General features: G+C 37.0%; 1 protein-coding gene across 3 annotated transcripts in view; it reads right to left on the bottom strand.

Moving 5' to 3' along the window:
* smarcd3b (SWI/SNF related, matrix associated, actin dependent regulator of chromatin, subfamily d, member 3b) overlaps positions 1–26,246 on the bottom strand; it is a 38,737-nt gene extending 12,491 nt beyond the window's left edge. The window contains exons 1-2 of one of the 3 annotated variants that reach the window (XM_058783380.1): positions 25,556–26,246; positions 5,964–6,157 (exon numbers count right to left, since the gene is read on the bottom strand). In XM_058783380.1, the coding sequence (XP_058639363.1) occupies positions 5,964–6,157; positions 25,556–25,567 (206 nt within the window). In that variant the 5' untranslated portion in view covers positions 25,568–26,246. Of the gene's footprint in view, positions 1–5,963; positions 6,158–11,932; positions 12,491–25,555 lie in introns of those variants that run through there. The other 2 variants (XM_058783379.1, XM_058783381.1) reach the window with 2 other exon arrangements.
* Positions 26,247–26,691: the final 445 nt, after the last annotated feature.

Here is a 26,691-nt window from a genome sequence, read left to right as displayed (position 1 = left end):
CTGTGACATGATGATACAATCACAGACAAATCAGAAGATAAGTTGATATCTAATGTACAGCTACATTATGTGGAGCAGAATTTTGGACCAATAAGATTTCACTGTGGGCGGGGCTACCCAGCACTCCACCATTAAAATCTGACAATCGTTAAATCGTTACAATCGTGAATACGGTTTCCGCTTTGTAGCCTCCACCCCATTTTAAGGCTAGAATTTATGAGCACTATTCATTGACAGCACACATTTAAACTAAGCTATTTGTTTTGGGATCTGAAAGAGCGTTTGGACCCAGAAACTGACATGTGACATCAGAACAGAAATCAAGTAACAGACAAGGTGTCCTGTTGTGGCTGGTTAGGACAAAAAGTTGAAAAGACATGAAAGAGATATTTTTATTATAAAAATAATATTTATTTCATAGTTATTATTTTGCACCTGGCTAGGAGACCATGTAAGACTAGAAAAAAACTCATGAAATCTACACCAATTCAGCCATAACCATTTTATTGTTAACAGCTGTTTGGCATATTTTTGCAATTGCAAATTCTTTTGCTTCCCATTAAGATGCATGTAATCAAATCTTATGTCAAACAGGATCGTGGTCTTCTGTTGAAACAGTTCTTGTCAGAGGAAGAACCACGTCTTCCCAGCCAGCCAATCTACATGCTCAATCAAAACTCATTTGAACACTTCAGTTGCAGTGTTTCTGTATTATAGATTAGAGGAATACAGTAAACATATCCTTTGCAGCCCCCAGGGGTTCATACAAGAGTATTGTCTAGTATGGAAGAGCTTTTTTCCATGCTATCCTTGACCCAGCTTAAAGGAGTAGTTTACTAGGTCATCATTTTCTCACTCTTTGTGACTTTCTTTCTTCTGTAGAACATCAAAAGACAAGATTCTGAGAAGTGCTTTAAAGTTTTTTGTCCATACAATGAAAATCAATGGTCATCAAAACTGTTTGGACACCAACAACCTTCAAAATATGTTCTTTTGTGTTCCACAGAAGAAAATCAGTCATACAGGTCTGGAACAACATTAGTAAATGATTACAGAATGTTTTGTGAACTATACCTTAAAGGGATAGTTCACCCAAAAATGAAAATTTGATGTTTATCTGCTTACTAGGGCTGGTCCGAATACCATTTTTTGAGCTTCGAAGCGTCGGTAGTAATCAACACAGAATATTCAAAGCTTCGGAGGGAGGGGGCTGAACATTTTCTTCTCTCTAATAAAGGCAGGAATCTCTGTGTGTGTCTGTCTGTCTGTCTGTTTGCATTTATATTATGTCGAGAACCGTTCATCCAATCGACTTCATGCGTAGCGGGTGTGTTGCTGCGGACCCAAGGGAGTGCAGTGTCGCATTTTGGTGCAATATGGACACGCGACACGTTCAGAATTAATAAACTTTTAATAAACTACAGAACAGTGCGAGCCGGAAGTGGTGCGCCTCAAGCGGACAGGGCTTATATGCTCCGAGAACAGACACTGCACTATACAAAACACACAAGTCTGTTAAGAGCAATACTTTTAATAAGGTAGCCTAACATTTTTCTAACAAACAAATCACTCCCAAATCAGAAATCAGCAGCACAGTAATACTGACACCGTAAGGGTAGGCTGCTTAACTAAAAGAACCCTATTTAACTAAAAGAAGAACGAAAAATAAATGAACAAAGTTCAACGAACTGTAATAAATAAAGAACATGGTAGCATACTTTCAATAACAGTATCACACATTTTAATTAATGAACAGTTTAAATAAAATTAAACTGACTGGCGTATTCGCAAGTATTTTCCAAGCAAATTAAGAGCATGTTTTTATCATGTGTAAAATTACTGGATTAACATGGCGGATAAAAGCAGCTCGTTTTTTTTTTTTTACACCAACAATATACTATAGGCATACTACTAACAGAAGAGATTTTTCAAACTTGATGTGTTGTTGTGGTAAGCCAGTTTCAAATCGCATATTTGGCACATACTGCCTTTGTCCTGTCCTCATTCAATTTAAAGTGCTCCCACACGGCTGAGGTCTTCGGCATTTTTATCTTCTCTTCCAGATGAACTGAATCATGACATTCATGACATTCACTCATGGGCGATTCATATTCAAGCGTGAATGAGAACCGTTTCGCGGGGGATGCCAGGTGTTTGAAAAAAAAAAAAGAATATTTGAATCTCAAAATTGAAAATCGAATACCAACCCACCAAATGAATATTCGAATCATCGAATATTCTGGTCCAGCCCTACTGCTTACCCCCAGGGCATCCAAGATGTAGGTGACTATTTCTTCAGTAGAACACAAACGAAGATTTTTAACTCAAACCGTTGCAGTCTGTCAGTCATAAAATGTCAGACAATGGGACTCACGGCTTTGAGAGAGAAAAAACATACACAGACAAAACCAAATTAAACCCTGCGGCTCGTGACGATACATTGAGGTCTTTAGACGTGAAACGATCGGTCTGTGCAAGAAACTGAACAGTATTTATATAGTTTTTTACCACTGATCCGCCGCACGGTCCAACTGTACGGAGCGCGTTCACACAACAGCTGGCGCGTGACCAGTCGTCTTCTTGCTTTACGGCGGATCACAGACTTATTTACCGCCACCTATCTCTCAAATGGACCATTGACACTCTTATCTACAATCTCAATTAGGAGTGTCAATGGTCCATTTGAGAGATAGGCAGGGGCGGACTTAACCAATAAGCAAGGTAAGCGGCCGCTTAGGGCCCCGGGGAATCAGGGGGCCCCATCTGATATTAGCGAAACATATTTGCAGCATTGAGCAATGTAGCCGTTCACAGACATGTGCGCTGATTTCTTGAACGCAGTGACCAGAAGTTTTTAAGTTAGAATCCACTTACCGATCAAAATGCTGAGTTTTTGTAAAGTGCTGAGTTCTGCAAGTTCGGGAATCATCTCATTATAACAAAGTGTAGATACGATGTAAATAAGAGATTAATTAAGCATAAAAGGTAGCCTAATTTGGCTTTAGAACAGCAGCAAGCTGACTAATAATTGGTTGTGAAGGGATAAATAAACTAAAAACTAGAGCGAGCGAGCAAAATAGCGGTTAAGCATAAAAGGACACATAGTTATTGTATGGGGGCCCCATACCTGGAATTTGCTTAGGGCCCCCAAATCGCTAAGTCCGCCCCTGGAGATAGGTGGCGGTAATTACTGATTTGTGGATGGCGGTTATATCTGTGGGCGCTGCGGATAATCCGCAGGTCGGGTGGGTTGGTTAATAATAAAATGCATTCTGATTTGCGGGTGGATAAGATAAATCATTAATGATGCAAATATTAACTACATTTTCTAAATAGGCTACAATTGAATAAACTGTAAATATAAACATATTAAAGTTACTCAACAAAACATTACTTAGTCAAGAGCAGTGAGGGATTTCCTCTGTCTTTTTTTGTTTGATTAAATAACATTAATGATGGACGGCACAGCTTTATTAGACTGCTGTCACAAGACCCATTTCATGGAACCAATAGGCTACTTATATACATGCGTTTTCTTTCGCAACGGTTTACATTAACTTAAGACTAAATCGACAGTGATTATGAGGATACTTGCCGGGGCGACCATTTTGAGTGTATTTGGCCACTTAAGCGCAACAAGATTTGCTTGCAAACTCAATTTGGTACTCGCAGAGCGCGCTTTGGATGTGACTGAGCGCACAGAAAAGCACCTCTGGAGCGTACGCGAGTACCGAATGGCTTAAAAAGACGTGAAAATAATAAATTGTGACGATACAACAATGACCGATTAGGCGATTGACAATTCTGTCAACTGTACCGAAACGCGAGCTAAAGTCTTGCATCGCAGCGTGCAGCAGCTCTAGATGCGTCGATGTGAAGAGAAGGTCAAAAAGAGGACACAGTAACTTACAGCTGAATCACTCACGCTGTTTTCAAATGACTGATTTGATCTGTTGGTTTGTGTGGATTTATTTACTCATCTAACCAATACGCTATATTGAATAAATGTTTTGCAGTAATTTCCCTCATTTTTAAAGTTGAAAGCTGCGGGAATGAGTCATGCGATATGCGCTATCCCGCACCGAATTTCAGGACTTAATTAAACATAGTTCTATTATACAAAGAATTGTGAAATAGATTTCCATGACTTTTCCAAAACTTTCTAGGTTTAATTATTTTTCCAAAACTTTCCAGGCCTGGAAATTGCCGTTTTAAAATTCCACTTTTCCGGGTTTTTCATGACCATACGAACCCTGAATGTGACGATCAGGTGCGTTTATCTAAATCAGACAAAAATATAGGTGCGGACGGTTGGCGGGTGGATCATTTATTTGAAGCTGCGGATTCGGGTGACGTTTTAGCTCATCCGCGCATCACTAGCGGTAATGCACTTATAAGTCTGCGATCCGCCGTAAAGCAAGAAGACGACGACGCGTCGGCTGTTGTGTGAACGCGCTCAGTACAGTTGGACCGTGCAGTGGATCAGAGGTAAAAAAAAAACAATATAAATACTGTTCAGTTTCTTGCACAGACCGATCGTTTCGTGTCTTTAGACCTCAATAGGGATGCAACGATTATAGATTTTGTTGGTACGATTATAGTCTGAGGAATAATCACGATTATTACGATTATTATGCATTTATTCATTTCACAACATAAAAATCACAAACACTCTTTAGATATTAAAGTGTTATTTATTACTGCCTTTTGAAACAGAAATAACACAGTAACCAATAATACAGCACAAAATAATAATACCGAAGAAAAAAAAGTCCATCTCTCTTATTGGAATTAAAAAGTTGACCTCTGCTCTGTAAACATCCATGTCAGTATTTTGCTTTTGAAAATAACAAATGGAAATAGATCACAAATGTATTTGGTGTTTTCATTTTGTATATTCTTTCTACATTTCTTTTGGACCTGAGGTACAGAACTTGGAAAGATGGTGAAAAATATATTGACTTATGAATAATACTATAACAGGGATGATAAATCATAATATTAATTAAGTATTATGAATATAAGACTAATATTAACTTTATCCCACAGAGGACACTGTTACTAATGAGGGGAATAAACTAAACTATTATTGTAATCAACTGTCATCCATACTGATTCATTTTAATAATCTTTATTCATCTGATTTTACATATGGCCTGAGAAAATGTCTATTGTTTTGGTTTGTGAGATCGAGATCGAGCTGCCCACACAAACATTTAGGAGGACAGAAACGTGTTGTCAACGCTGCCCAGCGACTTTCATTAATAAAATAGCTTAGATACGATTAATTAACCGTGACGTTTTAAAGCGCGGTTAATTGTAAAACCGGTTAAATCGCTGCATCCCTAGACCTCAATGTATCGTCACGAGCCGCAGGGTTTAATTTGGTTTTGTCTGTGTATGTTTTTTTTTTCTCTCTCAAAGCCATGGGTACCATTGGCTGCAATTATAGGACTGACAGACTGCAACGGTTTGAGTTTAAAATCTTCGTTTGTGTTCTACTGAAGAAACAAAGTCACCAACATCTTGGATGCCCTGGGGGTAAGTAGATAAACATCAAATTTTCATTTTTAGGTGAACTATCCCTTTAAAGTATCCTTTCACATCTGTAATGTTAAAAAAAGTGGTTAGCGCCCCTTTTAACCATGGATTATTGCTCCAAAGCAGGGTTACTACCACCAAGATAATTCAGAATTCAGATAATTCAGTTAATTTTTTTTTTCTTATAATCCTTTATTCATATGAGGAAGAAAGGAACATAGGTAGAAAAATGGGAAACCTTTCCGTCCATTTATCTTTTGAGAATTCGTTCTGCATCATTGCTTCAATGGGAGTTCACAATTTCAAAATCCTACACAAGCATACAACCTGTGTGACATCCTCCAGGTTCTTGTTATGAAATTTTCTCTATATATTTTTTTATATGGGTTCCTGATCATTAGTATGCGTCATATTACACTCACTTCCTGTTTCGATTCTGTACGGCCTGCTGCTGTTGTATCTGCTGCTGTGAAGGAGCGGGCCGTTTACGACTGGCTTCCATTGCCTGATTGGTGAGTCCGGGCCGGACAGCAGGGCTTCCTCCATATGGTGGTCCTGGAGGCCCCATTGGGGCCCCCTGATGAGGCATTCTTGCTCCTGATGGCATACCGGGCCGCTGTAAAAAAAAAAAAAAAAAAAAGTGACAACACAAAGATGGACATAAGAAACTGACTTGGAGAAAATTTACATGATTAACGTACTCCGAAACAAGAGATTACAGATATATGGTGAATCGGTATAATGATGCTTTATAAACATACACATAAATAACAATAAGTTATAAATAGTTTCCTTAAAAATAATTTAAAATGGAAATGAAAAGAATATGTGCCCATTTGTGTTTAGGTTAAGTTAGGCGAAGATGTAAATATCTGCCACTGTTAGACCTACAGTAACTTACTAGTACAACAGCAGCTGTTGCTTTCCTTAACAGCAGCAGCAACTGCACACACAACTCAAGTGCAATCTATTCAACACTTGTGACACCACACACAAAAGGTCACACATACAACAGTTCAGGACAGTGAACAAATGACTTTGAAAGAATAAACTCGAGTCACACTTGTGCATAAATGTCTCTCCTGAGAACAGATGGTAAGCGTTTCAACTTTGTCTCATACAAACTCATGCTATTTAACTTTTAGATGCAATTTAATGGTTGCTACTCTAATTACATCAGAATAAGCAATGGTTTTATTTATGGAAAAATAACATTAAAACAACTTAATTTTTATTGAAATTACAGGAATTGTTGAACTGGTCAATAAATAAAACAGACAAACTAATAACAAAAATGGTGTTGCCAATATGTTAGAGTAACATAAATAGTCCACAGAATTTAGCATCAAGTACAGAGATACATCACATATTAAAGAGATACTAGAGATGTAGCTGCTTTGAAACATGACATGAAAAACAATACGTATTTTCTTGGCTACTAATACAACTGGGAAGACAAAAATCAGGGGGGCTATTATTACAGGTTTTTTTTCCCTGGTATTAAAGTCGCAGCCTAAGCTATCTGCTGAAGTAATTGATAATAGAGTGACATAATATAGCCTCCAATATATGGCTGCCAAGACAAGACAAATGAAGATGTTATTGAGAATGACAGACCTGATGGGTGCACTGGGAGTGAAGGAGTGAGACAATACAACTGATGGATGAAAGATTAAGTTTGCTATGATACTACACAACATGAAGAAACAGCCAATAAGATGGACAGGATTTTCTTTAGAAAGAAAGAAAGCAGAGGGTTAGGATCATGGTGCTGGCAGTGACAGAGCAAACACACAAATACACAGACAGTGGTCAAAAGAACAGGATGAATCATTCATACCACAATAACCAAATCAAATTCACTAACATTAATTATAATCAAAGGAGGCTGTTGTCTTTTCAGTTGACTGTGAGAAACATTTTCTTCAAATTCGGATTCATAGTCTTAAAAGTAAAAACCAATTTTATAACCAATAAATGACCAATTTTTCTATGTAAATATGTACTAGACCAGGGTGTCAAACTAGTTTATTTCCAACCCTGCTCCAACACACAAACCACCTCGTTTTCAAATAAGCCTGAAGGAATTGATTAGCTAGATCAGGTGTGTGTTTAATTAGGGTTGCATCTAAACTCTGCAGGGCTCCGACCCACCAGGAACTGAGTTTGACACCCCTGCACTAGACAGGGGTGTTTTTAATTGCACTCAAGTCTTTGAATGAGTTCAACTTTTAAAAAACACGCCTTGAGACTCCACTGACCGCATCTTGCATTTCCCAAAGCACAAATGCATTTTGTGTGTATACAAAGTCGCCAAAGAACCACGAGAGAAGATCTGAATCTGTCAAGCTCCGTTTCTAATGGTGTGAACTAACTCTTTGACATAGTTATGTTAAACACGATTACGTTCACCTTGTGGCTGCGGTGTGAGAAACCTCATTTATGCACTTCGGTTAAACAGGAAGGGCTCACACTGAACTGCTGCAGATGTGGAATGTGGAACAAACGTGTGAGATAACAACTAACTGCTGATTTTGGGTGGTTTTGTGTTTAATTTATACAAAGGAAGTGATTGTGATGTACCCACTAATGATGTACCTCACGTGGGCTTGAGCTGTGTTATGTCTGCAGGTCAGGAGATTGATGAAGTGAACTCTAGACTGTTGTGAAATAAGAGCAGGCTGTGCAGAGAGCATTGAGTTGCAGGCTAATGAAAGACAATGACTTACAATGAGATATTTAGCATTCGATAAGGCCACACACTTGCAGGTGTAACATTTCTGTTATTCTCTGAACACTGCAGATAAACACTTTCTCTGTCTCAGTCTGATGTGCTGCCAGATGCTTTTAACTGTCTTTGTCTGCTGTTGAGCTGTCTTACCGTCACATTAACACAGGAAAAAACTGACCAGCAGGAAAAATGATCACGTTTGATAGCTAGAGAGGAATAAAAGAGCCTTTCATCAGATTCCTTTTGTTATCAGAATAGTGGGTTTGCGCATGAACAAAAAATTGAACATTTCAATAATCCTGAAATGTACCACTTAAAATAGTTTAAACAATTACTGTCCTTTGCTGTCTCTCTCTGTGTGGCTGCTTTGTTCACAAACCACTTTGAATATAAATTTGGATGCAGGTAGGAAGGAAAATTTTTTATTTGGAATATTTTCCAGCAGTCACACCAAGTGGATTTGCACTTCAGAGAGAGTGGCAGTGTTTGTGCTGTCAATCAGCTTTGACTGATGAGCACTTCTGCTCGATTCCTGCTGATAAACAACAACTTTTTGCTCAAGAACACGCTCGTCCCTCTGGAGTTTCTTTGCTTGCTGACAACTGCACAGACATCTGATTGGACAGATGACATTATTTGACTCCTGTGCTTTCCATGCGTTACTGAAAATGTTTACATAGCAACGAATAATCAGATCGAAAATTTAAGTAAACACTTCAGTCCATCCAATTGAGCTTGTTTGAAATTAATTTTTTTTTTTTTAAAGGGACGGTTCGGATTTTAATAGTAACATTTTAGCTGCGTAAACCCTTGAATCCAACTACTTGTGTGTGTTTATTTACATCTTGCCTATGTCTTAGGCAATGTCTTAGAAACTAGTCAGTGGAAACAAATATGCGTGTCTGATTACAAAGTTTAGTGTTAATATAAACATAACTTTCAGAATATAAAATCAGATTAATTCAGAATGACATAAATTTGTGCATATTAATACACAGAACAGAAGGAAGGCACACTGGATGGTTTTAAAATCATATTGCAGTGTTTCACAATATGATTTGTTCTTTGAAGCAACAAACAAAATAGGGTAAAAGTCGTAGTGGTTGGACCCATTCTTGTTTTGTTATTTTCAAACAGTGTATTACAGTACAACCGATACGTAATGTGTAAAAATACTGTTACTCCTCATCTCGCTGTATTTTACCATGGTAGTAAGTTTGCTTTGTTTAAAGTGAACTGGAATGAGAGTTTCCGCTCCTAGAGTGAAACGACCTTTAGGTCATCTTTATTTATCCACACAGTTACACAGTAAGACTGAGTCTGTCATTAACCAAGATTGTGTGTTTTATTTTGCGCCTGACAGAGGAGCAGCAAATAAAACAGATTACCAGTAAAGTGAATAAGAGAAACACTGAAACCGCGACACCTAATCTGAACTCAACATTGAGCCTAAACTAAACGCCTGGAAACAGAGATCAAAAAGAAAATAAGGAGGACCGAAACAGAATATGCATAAAACTACCAATCAAGTCATTGTCTAAGCACAAGTGAGACAAAATACTCTATATCAAGCCAAGTTTTCTAAAACAAGAGATGGTTACAGTTACTGTACAGATTTCCTTCCCTACAAAACAAACTTGGAGTACTCGTTTCACTCATACTAGCGGCTGTTTAAACGGTTACTTAATTGCAAACCTTGATGTGCACGTACTGTTCCTTGCCTTGGGAACAAGGCTGAAGCACCACATTCTTGCGGTTCAAACATACAATGTCATGCAACAAAGAATATACAGTATAACTTTCATGTGCCAGGCTTCAGACTGAGAAGCAGTAAGGTGAACAATAGCAAAGGTCAGGCTGGGAGTAATTCAGAGTCCAGAAAGAAACATAGAAGACACAGAGGAGAAGAACACAGGCATTGGAGAGGACATAAAAGGAGATGAAGCCAAAACAAGGAGTGGGAAACATTTGCCCAGGAACAATCAGTGCTTCGTCAAGGTTAATTAGTCTGCAGAGGCAACACCATCATTTTCTTCATTCATCATCCAAACTCAGCATTTATGTGTTGTTATGTGAAGTTAAAGCAGCTTAATGCAGAACTGAGGCAAATAGTGAACAAAAGGTTGTTTATGAAGCAATCCAAGACCATTACTGAAAGTCTTCAGTTACAAAAGAAAATAAAACACAAGCACATACTAGAATGAACTATTAACCAAGGAACTTATACACTACCGTTCAAAAGACTTAAAGGTTTTTGTTTTGGATAGAAGTCTCTTATGCTCACCAAGGGTGCATTTATTTGCTCAAAAAAATATATATATTTAATTGAACTGTTTACCATTTTAATGTTATTTTAAGATGTAATTTATTCCTCTGATGTTAATTTTCAGCAGCCATTACTCCAGTCTTCAGATTCATATGATCCTTCAGAAATCATTCTGATACACTGTAGATAATATAATTATCCATGTTTTTTGTGGCGAAACATTTATAGTATTCCTTGCTGAATAGAAAATAAAAAAGAACAGAATTTATTTCACAATCTTTTACGAATGTCTTTACTGTCATTTTTTTGTCAATCCTTTATTAATTAAAGTCTTCATTTATTAAAAGAATCTTCCTGAGCCTAAACTTTTAAATGAAAATGTATCTCACAGTGGCTGAATAATCTCTGTATCTCAATAATATACTAAAAAACATGAAAACTTAAAAGTAAAAGAAATAGACACAATCAAACATAGACACCAAATAATGAAGAATAATGAAATAATATCATAGTCTGCCATACATGTGATAATAATAATTATTATTAACATAGCACCTTTTTAAAACCCAGTCGCTTTACAGAAACAAGAAATTGTATCAAGAATAAAATACAGAGAGCACAAGAAACACATGAAAATCAAGAACTAATAGACAACAAAAAAGCAACAAGGAATGAAAATGCAGTTTTGTGCATTATGCTCACTACAAACTGCTTTTTACTTCGGATTGATCTGCTCTGGCTAGACAAAGCCCTGCTAATCATAAATAAAAGATTACACCGCTACTGTACTGTAAGTACACAAAGGTTTAGACAATAAGTGGATCTTTACAGCCTCTTCTGCATCAAAGCTTGAATAGTGTCATATGAGAAACAGCAGTCCGTGTTACAGTGCTATTAGTAGTAATAATTACTTCTCGCTACTAGTGCATCCTTTGGCTCTAAGACTAGCTTGAATTTATAATGAATGACATGACAACAGACAGGCTAATCTACATAGTAGATGTTATCCGAGGCACTTGATGTGTTCTTGGAGTTGTAATAACAGTGTGTTTAGTCACAGAGCGGCTTGTGTTTTGAATGAAAGCGCCCGTCACCTTAGGCACACTGCCAAACGCATGCAGCCTCCAGTGACCAAGTGGCTACCTTTGGCCTTTCTTTCACGTTCACAAATCCGTCTCGCTCTTTTTTTTCTTACATGCTCATCTCCCTCATTCGCCTCTTCTCCCCCGTCTCCGCTTCAAAAAGAAGAGCGGCGAGGGGCCGGGATCCGGAGGACTGGAAATAACCTTCATATGGACAGCGTTCACCGCTATCAGTCAAACGCACGGGCTGTGTCTGTAGCTGAGCTCAAACACACACACACACACACACACACGCGCCGAGAGGGTACGTACCACTCCATGGACGAGGAACTCAAATAGTTTGCTCTTGGTGGCTTTGCGAGCTCCTCCAGCGGTCTCCTCCGAAGCCATTTCCCTCTGGTCTCCCTCCACTCTGGTTCTCCCTCTCTTTTGTCTTTCCCTCTCCCTCGCCTCTCTTCCTTTTCACCCTTCGCTCACCTCCTCAACCCCCCTCCGAGGCTCCCTGCTCCACTTCCCTTACTTTCTGCTTTCTCTCTCTCTCTCTCTCTCTCTCTCTCTCCGTCTCGGAGTGTGCTGCCCTGTCGAGTCTCTCGCTCTCTCTGTGTCTCTCACGCTTGCGTTTGGTTGAGCTGCCTTTCAGGAGCCCGGCTGCGAGAGAACGTGGGGGGTTGAGAGTTGGGGGTCTTTCAGGGGGGTTCCTGCTGGCCCACCATGACCATCCCCCCCTCCCCCTTTTACAAATACACTGACTGAAAAGCACACGCTCACAGGCTGCTGCAGCTGTTGCATTCCATTGGTAGATAAGGGAATGCTCGCTGACTGGTCGCTCGCAGCCCTGCTGCGGTGTAGTTAGTCTCGCCGCTAACCAAACCCCTCCTCCTCTGCCTTCACTACTGCTTTCTCTCCTGTCCTTTGCTGCAGTCAAACCCAGCAATGCTTGGAATACGCTGCTCATTCTCAAAAAAAAAAAATGGAGGGAGGTTTCTTAAAGCAGCAGCAGTGAGGAAAAGCTGCCTGGTTTTATATTGAGGTGGGAAAAAAATAAATAAATAAAAAACAGGCTCAGAGAGCACTGAAGGTTGATTTTTTTACTCTACCTGTCATATTGAGAATCTTCATTTGCTGTCTGTCGCAATTAAATACTAATACCTTCAATAATTTCCTGGTCTTCTCTTTCTGTTAGATGAATTTTACTGTATTAATGGATTATGGTGTTAAAAATGTGGGTTTTAAAGCCATCACTCACCATCAGTGATAATGAACAAACAGTTAAAATAACTCCAGGATCTTCCCATTGTGCAATATCCAATACACTATACTTTTATTTAACAAGATTATTTTGTACAAACATATTTTGTCTCTCTTGTCTATTGTGTGCATATGAAGAGTCCAGATGCAAAAGCCGTCTGAAATTTTCTTCTAAAATTAGTATCTTTCTCAGGCTCCTAGGTTTATGTTCAGTTTTTTCACTTTAATGGCAATTTAAAAAACATATTCATTGCCATTAAAATGAAATTACTGAACCTACACATAGGAGCCTGATAAAAATGCTAATTTTAGAAAAAGAAATTCAAATGGCACTTAAGAGGCTTTTGCATCTGAACACTTCATATGTTGATTGACTAGTTTTATGGGGTGTATGTCGAACATCACCTGACCAAAGCAGAAAACAGGTCTTATCGCATCCACTTGTTGGAGAAAGTGTTAACATCAGTATGAACCGAGGGCGATATTTATGGACTTTTATCGTAATCAACTATCAACTAAATCAAAGCGTCGAGGCCAGAATAGGAAGTCTGTTGCACAATACCCCCATTTATTATGTGTTTTACGGTTTTTGTAAGCTTCACCAAGATGTGTGTAAACATACTTGGCAATTAATCTGATTCGGAGTTTGATTCTGATTCAGTTGTCGTCTCATTCTCTTACTCATTTGATGAGTCAGTTCCTCAAACCTCCATGTGCCTGATTTTCCCCATGACTTCAAACCTATGAACTAACAACATGAATTAAAGTAAATATCATCTACCATCCAGCTACACTTCTTTATAAAAATGTCTAAGCTATTTCTATGCACAGAGCACATAAGTGGTACCTGTTAATTTTCTTAATGATCAATCCAGTTATAACAAATATTAACCATATTTTCTGAACTGGAAATACTGTTTCTGAGCTATTTTACCTATTATTTGGTCATGGGCATGTAATTACATTTACTTTTAGTTATTATTCAGCACTTGAAGCACAGTCTATTTTCCCTACAAATTATTAAAATGTTTCAGTCAAAACTTCACTTTTATACACTGATTGACGCAAGTAATTTTTTATTATTATTTTTTTAAATGTCACATTCAAAAATGACTTCAAAAATAAAGATTTTCTTTGTTAAAAAGAACATATAAAAATGAACATTCTGTCATCATTTACTCACCTTCATGTTGTTCCAAACCTGTATGACTTTTTTCTTCTGTGGAACATAACGGAGGATATTTTGAAGAATGTCTGTGTTCTCTGTCCATACACTGACGTCAGTGGGGTCCAACATTTTTCAAAATATTTTCTCTGTGTTCCTCAGAAGAAAGAAAGTCCTAAAGAAATTGCTTTGTCTATGTCACTGTCAAACAAAAGGATTGTGGATGGCTTATAATATACTGTTACCTCATGTACAGTGTAAAAACAACACTTTTATTCAGTAAAACAGCACTCTGTTAGTGCTAAATCATGTTGTTTTATATTAACATGTGAAGGTGCTAAAATGTCGCCCCACTTTAGGTTTAGGCATATTTAGAACTGAGGGTAATAATTTAAAAACTGAGCACTGAGAAACCCTTATTTTTTGACCACTAACCTAAATATTGTTTTTTTTACCCCCTCAAAACAAACCAAAAAGGTTAATTAAATCAATTTTTTTTTTTTTTATTAAATAAAATTGTTAAATACATTTTACTTGAAATAGTCACTAATGGCGGGTTTCTGAAAATAGCTTAGTGGAGGAGGCTTACCACAAAAATTCCTCCCAGCCACAAGTCATCTCCCATCCCCCTTGACTTCCCATTTGCTAAACTCTAAAAGAGCAGTGAATGCTAAATTATTCACGAGATGTTTTAAATAACAAATTTCATTGTGTGGTAATTGGCACATGACAGCTGAAAACCTTTACACCTGAAGCCTTCAAGTTAGGAGCATCTGTCAAGACATGGATTTAATACGATTCCAATACATGGATTGGAATAACACTCAACAGTGAATCAAGCAAAACCAGAAATGTTAAAATAATCAAGTGTCAAATAGTTAAATAATGCCTTAAAAACTTAATAGACTGACAAAAAGAATTTAATTTTCTCTGATATTTTGTTACACTGAAGTTCAATTGTTAGCCCTGTGTTTTGACATCTGAAAACAACACTAAAAATATGCTGTTTAAATAAGCATTCAGTGTTGCAGAAACTTTACACAGTTTACACAGATGTAGAGAAATTGCCCTAACAAGGCCATAACTGACAAACTACTGGCTACAACCTGTGAATCACAAAAATTATGACCACATTGTCTGGCTGAAAACTCCAAAGTTAATAAATAAATATCAATATTCATGCTATGATTCTGATGGAGAGCTGGAATATGAAGACTAAACACCTTTACGCAATCCAAACCAAATGCCTAAATTAGGAAAATACCCAAAGGTTTGGATACAAGTGGCCACTGTGTGTTGAATAATCAAAAAGTGTCTAAAGGTTATTCATCAAAACTCTGTGCATTAACAAGAAGGAAATTTATAAAAGATCCCAGAGAGACTGAGAATAAGGTACATCAGTCAAACATCTCCGTGTAACACAGGCCTTTATGGGAGAGTGGCACAATGGAAACAGTTACTCAAAACAAAAGCATGTCTGGACTCTAGAGTCTGCCAAAAATCATAAAAATGACCAATTGTGGTGTGGGAAGTGATTTTGTGGTCAGATGAGAGAAGTGGCGATGTGTAAAAAAGAAATGACCAGCAGTCACATACGATTACAATGCTCAAAAAAAAAAAAACATTGAGAGCAGGTCCTGTTTTTGCCTGGGAGAGAAAAAAAACAAAACTTTTTTTATGTGGCATTGTGAGCCCATTTTATTTTTGATCACCCCATTTCAGGATGTAGTTCTACAAAAGCATCTCATCAAAGAGCTGAAAAGATGTGGTGGTCTTAGTACCCCTTTTAGCCCCCACCAAGTCTCCCTTTTCCCATTACAACTCTGCCAAATGCTCAGGTCCCATTGACTGGGAGGTGAAGGGGGTGGGGGAGTTGTGTGGGGTAAGGAGAGAGATTGTGTGTGTCTGTGTCTATTGTTGGAGACTGCGGGACAGTTTGACCTCAAGCTGCAGTTTTAGGTTTCTCCTGCAGAGGTCTGTATACGCCTCCCAATGAAACGATTGACACTAATCAATGTGCCAAAGCACAGAGGCATCACATTCTCATCGCCCAGAGCTGGCCCTAAACAGCGAATCTGGGGATCATGGAAGTTTGAGATACAGACAGAGACAGAGTGAATCATTTAACTCCTAAAACACGTTTTTACGTACAGATTAGGTAACGGAGGAGGAAAAAGAGGGGAATGAGCATGAACAATCAAAGACCAAATATTGAATCATACAGATTAAAAAACTAATAAAAAAAAAAACTCCAATAATATACATTTAAAACAAGCTAGGAACTTTTCTTGAATCATAAAATGCTGTTTCATATATCAGTAAATCAAGCAGCACAATAACTCAATGAAGATATGACAGCTTTCTTGATTCAGCTTAGCCTCCTTCAAGTATACAAACTTTCTGAATGTTCATATATCAAAAGCTTGTATCCTGGGTGGTCCGTTTTCAGACTAAATGCACTCTTGGCAAAGTAGTCAGTAGCTAAGCCAAACAGACAATTTGAAAATAAAAAGCAAGCTACCCTTTTCATTTAAAGACCAAAGCTAATTTAATGTGATTCTGGATTACAGTGAAAGTAATAACATTTAAGCTGTTATTTGCTATATTTGCTGCAGAAAGTACTATAAATTACTGTGTTTAAACTGATGTTCCAAACTATGCACTTGAGTTTGAGCATTTGGAAAATTTAATATTCAAATCAACAAAGAATAAAAGAATAGAAGTAAACCTGAAACAACAAAACTAGAGATTTGCTACAAAGACATTGTTAATTTGCAAGAACATGCTTTCATGGAGAAATGCAGAAAATATTAAAGGCAGCAGGATTTTGTGTTGGACTGACTAAACATCTCGGTCCACTGTCTTCTAGAGTTCTTGGCAAAACCAGAAGAACTGTTCTCATCTTAAAATAAATAAATGTCTCATTTGGGATCCACAATAGTTTCAGGACAAACTGTTCTCTTAAATTGTAACTAATATTACATAGCTGATGATAGCTGCAGCTTATGAATATAAATGTGATAAACAACAAATGTAAAACAATTAAGTTGTTTACATATATAGTCTTATTTTTTTAATCTTACAATCATACATTTTTAAATAATTATAAAGAGAATTCCTTAGACTGTCTGTTTGTTTTTAGAACTAGCAAACTCTTTAATTAATTTAATATAACTTGATACCTTATGATACACGCAATCAAAAGTATAGTCAGTAAGGTTTTTTTTTTGAAAGAAAACATTTTAAAATACATTTTATAAGCCAAGAGGCATAAATTGATCAAAAGTGACAGTGATGACATTTATATATATTTTTTATTATTATTTCAAATAAATGCTGCTCTTTTGAACTTTCTATTAATCAAAGAATGCTGATAAAATGTATCAAAGGTATCAAAAATATTAAGCAGCACAACTGTTTTCAACACTTATAAGAAATGTTTCTTGAGCACCTAATCATATTCATAAATCATATAATGTTGAAGACTGCAGTAATGGCTGCTGAAAATTCTGCTCTGCAATCACAGAAATAAATTGCTTTTTAAAATATATTAAAATAGAAAACTTATTTTAAATTTTAATACTTCACAATATTACTGCTTTTACTGTATTTTTGATTAAACAAAGGCAGCCTCAGTGAGCATAACTTTTCAGAAACATTGAAAATTTTACTGACCTTAAACTTTTGAACAGTAGTGTATAACACATTGTAAAATATGTTAAATGTTGTGCATGTATTGTATTGCATTGCACACAACTGAAAATAGAGCAATGCAATATAAGCAAAACTACCAGAACATGAAACAGATAATGTGTTTCTTTTATTTCCCTCTATCTCATATCTGTTCCTCTTGATCAACCCATATACATACACAAATACTGTACTTCCGTGTCTCTTTAACCTACATCCTTCATTCTCATTCTGTGTATGTGGACAGAGAGAGAGGATGGACAGAATGAGGCCAGAGACAGCGAGGGTTGAATTGAGCCTGCTATAAAGAACGCCTTTCAAATTTACATATTACAGCACAAAGGTGAACATTCATGTCCTTTGATTGCATAACAGAAACACGGAACATCCGAAAAGCACCCAATCAGCTTTAAAGGCATCAACTCCATGTGTCAGATGCCAATTCAGTATGGATTAACACAATAACAAGCCATTCAGCTAACCTAGACTCTCTCTCTCTCTCTCTCTCTCTCTCTTTTCCCCTCGCTCACTCGGGTGGTGGGGGAAGCACTAAATGGGATATTGAGCCTTTCCGCTATAAAAATGGGTCAGCTCTCTGTAACCCAGACAGTCTGTCTCAGAGACGACCAGAAAGCACCGTAGTCAGGCAGAGCGGCACACTGCACCACAGACCACCCTGCCTCACATTTGAGCCCCTTCTGAGTCCAGGACTTTAAAGAGATGTGTGCTGAGAGAAAGTACTGAGGCCCACCGCACAGCAGCCACAGACTTAAACTCAGAGAAATTCACCTGTAATTACACATAAGGCCAGTGCTGTAATCAGTGTAATCAGAATATCAACAATCAATATAGGGGTTGTTTGGCTCTGAACTGAATACCCTTCACGCAGGACAGTGATACAACCAGGGACATCTAGTTTTAAGGGCGCAACTGAACTCGACTGTCTGTCAGTGACTGCCCAAATTTGTTTCTCATGAAAATAAATAAATTATTATTGATAATAAAACGTAACCTTTTATTATAATAATTGCTGCGGTGTTTTAAGATGCAATTATACTTTTCATAATTATGCTTCTAAGTGGACATTTTTTTTAGCCCTTGTGAAAAGGAACTACACTTAAGCATACTTTAAAAAAAAAAAACTTATTACATAATACATTTTAAAATACTTTTTTAAAAACACTTCATTTCATGTTAAATGCATTTAAAAATGTAGCATAGCTTATATTTACATTAAATGCAGCTGGCTGAACTTTTGATTGATTTTCTGACCCATTAAACAGGGCTTAAGTACAACTTTATGTCTCATATGCAATCTGGTTCAAGTCGAATGTACTGACAAGCATTTATAAAATAAGCTTTAATATAATTTATATTGAAAGTTGCATGTCACGTTTTTAAATATATTTTTAATTACTAGTGCTGTCAAAATTAGCAAATGCATGCGATTATTTTTCCCAGTTTAACGCCATTAAAAATATTTAATGCAATTAACACAGGGGCAGAACTAGAGTCGCCCACCCAACTCACAACTGCTGCTTCTGTCTCTTTTTTTCTTGACAAGAATTGTGTTTATGTGAATGCAGAACATATTTTTGACCACATCAAAGGGGAGACTTTTCAGAAGCGCACTCCACTTTGCCTCAGCGCCAGGCGCTGGTCAAACAAGCTTCAGCAGAACAACAGTGAAATGAGATGTTGTCAGGCCACATGTCAGTAAAAACTAATTTTTCCTGTCCTGTCAGCCGTTATACTGTGCTCATTGCATGCATGCATGCTTCAATTGCATGCACAAATAGGGCGGTGTACGCTATGCCTGTATCATTTCATATTAAATTGTGAATGAAACTACGAGCATGTGTGTCAGATCCGCATCACATTCAGCAGCGGCAGCTCTTAAAGTAATAGCAGCCAAATAACAATAACTTTTGTAGCTTTAAGGATTCATCTATTATTAATTTAGAATTTAGTGTTTGATAACTTCATTAAATTTCTGTATATTTTCTACTTTCTGAAGGGCACAGGTAAATATGTCATTTATTATAATGGGTTAATGTAAAGATTGTTTTAAGTTCACTTAAAGTTGTTATTTTTTCAAATCTGGTATTTTTAAAATGTTAAAATTGATAGCTCTCTAATGCTGAATGGCTATAGTTAATGGTTAAATATTAGGGAAAAAATAACAATTTTCTATAGATATCAGTAGTATTGGTATCAGCGATATATCAGTGAAAGATTTTGCAATTTTTAAAATGCATTTAAAATATATTAAATATAATATTGAGTAACATAATACAGTTCAACTTATAATCAAGTACTTTAGTATGTTAGCACATCAAAATAAGTGTACAACAAATTCAGAACAATATACTATTAGAACAATTATTTAAAATGAACTTTGAAGTAAAACTTTTAATTTGACATTACTACAAAGTGAACTTTTTTAAAGTATGTCGAGAAACATGAAGAGTGTACTCTTTTAAGTACACTTAAGTGGCCTTTTATTTCATATTACATTATGCAAGCAAGTAGTTTATTTTAAAGATATATTTTAAGATTTGACATACACAAGTGCACATTCAATACAACTCAGTTTCTTTTTCACAAGGGAGAAGTCATTCTAGGTTTTACAACTGACCATAAAAGTATAAATTGTTGACCAAAGCAGTGTAAGAACATGTCAAGGACCAAACTAGAGAACTAAAACTGTCCACAGAGTCCAAGCTGCAGTTGGTGGCATCTGCGCATTACAAACATAATAACTCTGTTAAATAGTGTATATATGCAAAGGGTTATGAAAAACATAAGGCACTCTACTGAGCTACAAAACAGAATTTTTTATAAATATCGATACAGTATTTGAGAAAAGCTAACCTTGCAAGCTGATTACTTGGCTTTTGGTTGCATTCACAATCCATGATTTCTTACATAAGCAAATCAAACTGCCTCATAAGAGCTTGCAAAATGTTTCTGCACTTACAAAGGCTGGTTTTACCTTAATGCTGCAAGAGCATTCCAGTCCAGCCAAATAAGGAAGTCCTCAATTGTCCATATCTCTCCGGACATAAAAGCCTCAGACATTTCAAAAGAGTGACCTAGTATTTGGGGGGGACGGGAAACAAAAAAAAAATACCTTACAGAAAGTAAAGGATACAATACAAGAAAAATAAATTACAGTGGCCCCCCCAAGTATGGATACTTGGACATTTAGGTCATATTTAAACAGTTTGAATGTCATGGAACTATTAGACTGCAAAATATCAAACCAAGTGGAATCTGCAAACAAAAGAGGCAAAACTTCTTGCAAAACCAAGCTATTTTTTAATTTTTACTTTTAACCAACTGATCCAAAGATAAAATTAAAATAGTATACAAAACAATATACACAATATATTAATAACTCACAAATAGCAGAATAATAAATCAAAAAAGTTAAGTCAAATAAATCTGTTCTGCAAAGCATTATGCTCTGTTTGTATGTTGTAGTATTGGGCCAGGACATCTAGATCCTCTTTTAGACAAACATCTTTTCATTTTTAATAACAACCATCACTGTTCCACAATTGAAAAAAAAGAAAAAAAAGAAATGATAACATAACATTAATATATTACATGTAATATACAAAACAATATAAATGTTATATTAATATTGTTAATATATACTTTTCTATATACTTTTTGGGTCCACTGTGTGTCAAATAAATGAAAAATAATGGTAAAATTCAAATACACGAACAGGCTTGGATTAAGCACAAATACGCATATAAATCAGAGATGCAAATACCGCAGGTGTCTTAACAAATGAAAAGACGTATTGTTGAGCTGAACAAAAGGCAGCATGACATGAGGCCCTTCTAGAATACAGCATTCTAATTCCTCACATTTAGACCTGCAGAAAGGCAGTGAAGGAGAAAAGGAAAAAGAATGAAAGAAAGCGAGTATTTAATAATCATCCCTTCATCTCTCTGCCTGCAGTCTTACTTATGAAAGAGCCAATTCTCCCTAAAGCTCTTGAGGTGTGACAGCTAGAAAAAGTGGGTCCTTGAATACTAATGGGATTTCTCTCACTCTCAGAAGATTGCTGGGCACTGAAGCGAACTTCTGTGATCCATTCTAAGTGTTGCTGGCCTCGCTGGAATTGTTTCCAGAGAGAATACAAGGCCTTGAGCTCAAAGACACACCTGCGACTTGGTACTTCAGACTACAACCCAGTACTACAAAAATGTCCTCATTTGCAACAACTGACTTAGTACTTTGAAGCTAATCTGACAACACGGTGTACAATCCCCAAAGGTTAAAACATTTAACAGATGTCTCGCTGACAGTACAAAAACTTCTGTTAATGCATCAAGCTTTTAAATAGAAAAATTACACAACTTTATCTTATTGTTTCTTACACAAAGCTATCCAATGGCTTTAAAAACTTGAAGTGTAGTCATATGGACTACTTTAACGGTGTCCTGCTGGGACCAATTCATTTGTGTCTTCTATAGAGAAAAATCTGTGCTTTCAAAAAAGAAAAACAAAGTGTTGACTTTCCCGGCTGGGTTTTTAGAAATGCCTGAAATAACAATTTTAAACATTTGAGGAACCAAGGGTATACTGTTTTATAGTCATCAATTGTGTTGTTTATTGTAAAGAATTTTCATTTCATTGTTTTTATGTTTACATGGCCCCTGTAAAAGACATGAGGACTGAGATATTCCTTTGACAAGCTATTAGGCTAAAATGTGTGTGTATTATAAACATTTCCCCAAAGCATTAATAAATCACAAACATTTAGGAAATTAAATACGTACTTTTAAAGAAATCAATACTTTTATTCAGCAAGGACACAATTAATTGATCAAAAGGGAGAGTAAAGAGAAAAACTAAAATGGAAGACTGTGGCTCCAAAATTCCTTTGCCATCACAGGAATAAATTACATTTTAAAATATGTTCAAATGGAAACATTTTCACAGTATTACTGTGTTTACTGAATTTATCATCAAATGAACGCAGCCATTGTGAACATAAGAGACTTCTGAGACGGCAAACTTAAATGGTAGTGTATGAAGGTTGATCAAATTGTATTCTTTTATGCTTCATGATTAAAACAAAATAAATAAATAAAAATAAGGAGAATAATCCTATGGTGTTTGAATGACAATGTTGAATAAATGATGACAAAATTTAAATAAATTTGTCCGTTAGAATGCAGTCAGTAACCATACTGTTGCTCACTCAAGCTCACATACAACATTAGATACTGCATACAGACACAAAAAATACCATCAATGTTAAAGGCACAGCCTCAGCTCTCACAGAAAGCAGCATTGGTTAGATTTGCTCAACATGCACTATATGAGTGCTCCAGCATGCTCAGCCTATCTACAGTCAATGGTGGTGTACGTTCCTGCAGTGCATCCAAGCAGAAATGATGCAACAGTTACAGAGCATTCCAGCAGCATGCATCTCACCACAGCCCAAAAAAACTGTACTGCATGACTACTGAATACTCTTAATTAAAATATAAATAAATAAATAAATAGTCGTATTCTGGTGATTTACTCAGCAACCATCTGAGATAGATATATGAGGAAAACAAAAATGGGAGGGAATTGCAACGCAACACTGTGATCACAAATGCTTTATTACAATATTATTTGGAAATTGCAACAAAACATAAGATATATGCGACAGGGAACTGACCTTTTATGAATCTTTTAAAAGTTACTCGGCAAATGGAAATTGATTCATTGATATGTAACTGTTTTTAAGTGTCTTTAGTCTGTTTGTGTTGTAATATTTTGTGATGAAACTGATGTATTGCTGCCCATTTTAGCCAGGACACTCCTGCGAAAGAGACTTTTAATCTCAGAGAGTCTTTTCTGGTTAAATAAAGGTTAAATAAATAAAAATCTGTGCCATATGCTATATATGCTGTTTCATAAAATAACACTTCTCTCATGACCCCTTCCCCCAAAGGAAATTGTCTATAAACCTCCAGCTCTTTACTGGTATGAGCGAACAGACACTGACATCAGGGTCACTCCAGTTGTATAAGAAACAGCTAAATTATGATGGAGCATCATAATATCAGTCCTTGTGGGGAATAAAAGCACATATTAAGAACTAGGTTACCCAAGAGTGGAAAGCAGAATGCACCCAATGCAATGAAGGACAGAAAAAAAATCAGAACACTCTCCTAAATATATATATATATAATATATATAAAATAATAAAAAGTGAAGAAAATAAAAATTGTTGTAGCCCAAAAAATGTAGCCAGTCATATTCATCCATGTCAATACGCCTTTACACTTTTGACTGTAGAATGTAAAAAGTGCTTTCATCTATTTATTGTAAAAACACAGTCATGCTAACTGTAATTCAGATGTATAGGACTATTACTTTTACAGTATATCTAAATTATTTTTAGTGACATCAAAACAGTCATTACTGTATGTGCACGATCACAAGGAAATTGGGGATTTTTCAGATCACTATGGAGGGAAACAGAAAACTATTTAAGTCAGAAACAATCAAGTTGGGTCCATATGCGAGTTACCACCCTTATAAATGCAACAACCAGTTTCTAAACAATCATAATGTGCTGCTTCATAGCATAGAATTAATATTTGATTTGACCTCTTGGCAAAGCCTGCACTGTTATTACCTTGGCCTATATGTGTAAGGATATACAGTATTTGAACGTGGGGAAATTACAAATATTCAGATTCAGAAAGTTCGAATCTGTGTAAGAGCATGAAATAATATATACACCTGAACACTTTTTTTTTTTTTTTTTCTCACCAAATACATTTTTCATGACTTCTCCAATTGCTTATGACTACTTGAAAAAGATTTCAGACAGTAGGCATCGAAAGCCTTGTGGGCAGCGCACAGACATACAGCGACGTTGTGGTATGGGTGTCCAGAGTTCGAATCCCGGCTCTAGGAGCTTTCCTGATCCCATCCCCCCTCTCTCTCTCTCTCTCAATTTGCTTCCTGTCAACTCTAAACTATCCTATCACAATAAATAAAATCTTAAAAATAAAAAAAAAAAAATCAGAGGCTGTATTCACAAAATGCCATTTCTATATTCAAGTCAATAAAAATATTTCCATGTCTGCAGGCTTGAAAATACGTTTTAAAATTCCTGATATTTCCAGGTTCCCCATCAATGCAGAGGAACCTTTACAAAGAAAAAAAAATAACAACAATTAGCTTAGTGAAGAACAAAATGATGCCGACAGCCTCTTTATTAGCACTGCTTTAGCTTAGTTATTCCAGCATTAATCCACTTACACAAACACACCAGTGTTAAATCACATACCTTCACTCAAAGACAAACAAACTGCATTCACACGGTCTATAAGAGTGTTTTTTGAGGAAAGGCATCTTTATATTTCTAGTTAATGTTTGCAACTCCAACAACTGAAGCTGAGAGGTACTTCGGCTCTTAGCAGAGTACAGGGGAGCATCTGACGTCTCATAACATCTCCACTACAGCCTTGAGTGCTGCTTTGAACCTCTCATGAAGAACCCCCATCCCTACTGAAGACCAGTGATGGAGAAGACAGGATTAACACGTGCAGCAGCGTATGCACCATTCAGGACTAGTTCGTGTGTTCTGTCTGGCTTCATATAGTATCTTTCTGCTCTTTACATTGCCAAATAAACTAGATCCAGTCGGAAAACTCCCATGCGCACTAATCTGACCGTCTGTGATGAGATGGCGGATTATACACCATCAGGACGGTAACAGACCGCAGACACTGAACACTGTTGATTAATAAGTGCTCCATGGAGCAGATGACATTCTTATGATGTTGCTGTAGATGTCCTACCTTCCTCTCCATGGCAAATGGTTGCTGTGGCCGGCTGTTAATTGCAGCGGATGGCTGATGAAGAAGCGGATGTGTGTCCGGAGCGATGGAGATGAAGTTCTTTATAGCTGGAAGCACAATCACACACACACTCCCTGTTGCTCGGTGCTAGAGTGACTGGACAGTCAGTGTGCGGAGCGGCAGCGGAGTGAGGAGGGGATGCAGCCGGAGACGGTGAGCGCTGAGGCGCAAGCGCGTTTATACCCCGCCGCTTCGAAGAAAACTCGGGATTGTGAGGGAGCGTCGACAAATTACGCGCCGCTCCCTACAGTCACTCACTCACACTGACCCGCGAAATACGGTGGGAACTTTGTCGAACAGGCCTGATATAGTATGCAACATGCGCATGAAAAGTCCGCCAAATATCTGCACATGAAGATATGAGTAAAGAAAAGATGGCAGTAAAGATAAACAAGTTTACAAAGACGAGCTGGTTTCCTCTCACGATAACCGACGTCCGCTATGCTGGCTGACAAAAGCTATTAAAAATGGATTATCCTCAAAGATTGAAGTTCTGTTATTATATGTCGTTTAAGTATATTTTGGATGAAAACCGGGAGGTTTGTGACTGTCCCATTGACTAGTAATTATCACTGTCGAGGCCCAGAAAAGTATGAAAAGCATCCTCACAATAGTCCATCTGCCATCAGTGGTTCAATCTGAATTTAATGTAGCGATTGGTCATTCTTGAACGATTCGTTCATTTTGAACGAATCTTTAATGTGACTCGGGAAGAACGAGTCTTCTCTGGGAGTGATTCGTTCAGTCGCGCATGCGGTGAGGTGAGCTATTCATAGACTAAACACCCAGGTAAACAAAGTCTTATACCATTATAGTTTTTAATTGTTTGTAGTGTGATCAACGTTTGCATACGAAGTAGATGTGTTAGGGAAGTAGCACGTAACATTTTAATTATATTTTGCTAATATGAACGAAATGACTCGGGGAGATTCGTTCATTTTGCTGAACGAGACTCAAAGATCCGAGTCAGTAAAATGATCCGCACCGGATACGCGGCTTTCATTCAAATCAAAGCGTAAACAAACGGAGGAGACGTTTCTTTGTGGCGCGGCTGACACAGAACAGCGTACGCTGCT

Source organism: Onychostoma macrolepis, chromosome 07, assembly GCF_012432095.1.
Source record: "Onychostoma macrolepis isolate SWU-2019 chromosome 07, ASM1243209v1, whole genome shotgun sequence".
Taxonomy (NCBI): Eukaryota; Metazoa; Chordata; class Actinopteri; order Cypriniformes; family Cyprinidae; genus Onychostoma; species Onychostoma macrolepis.
This window is presented reverse-complemented; position numbering and strand designations above follow the sequence as displayed.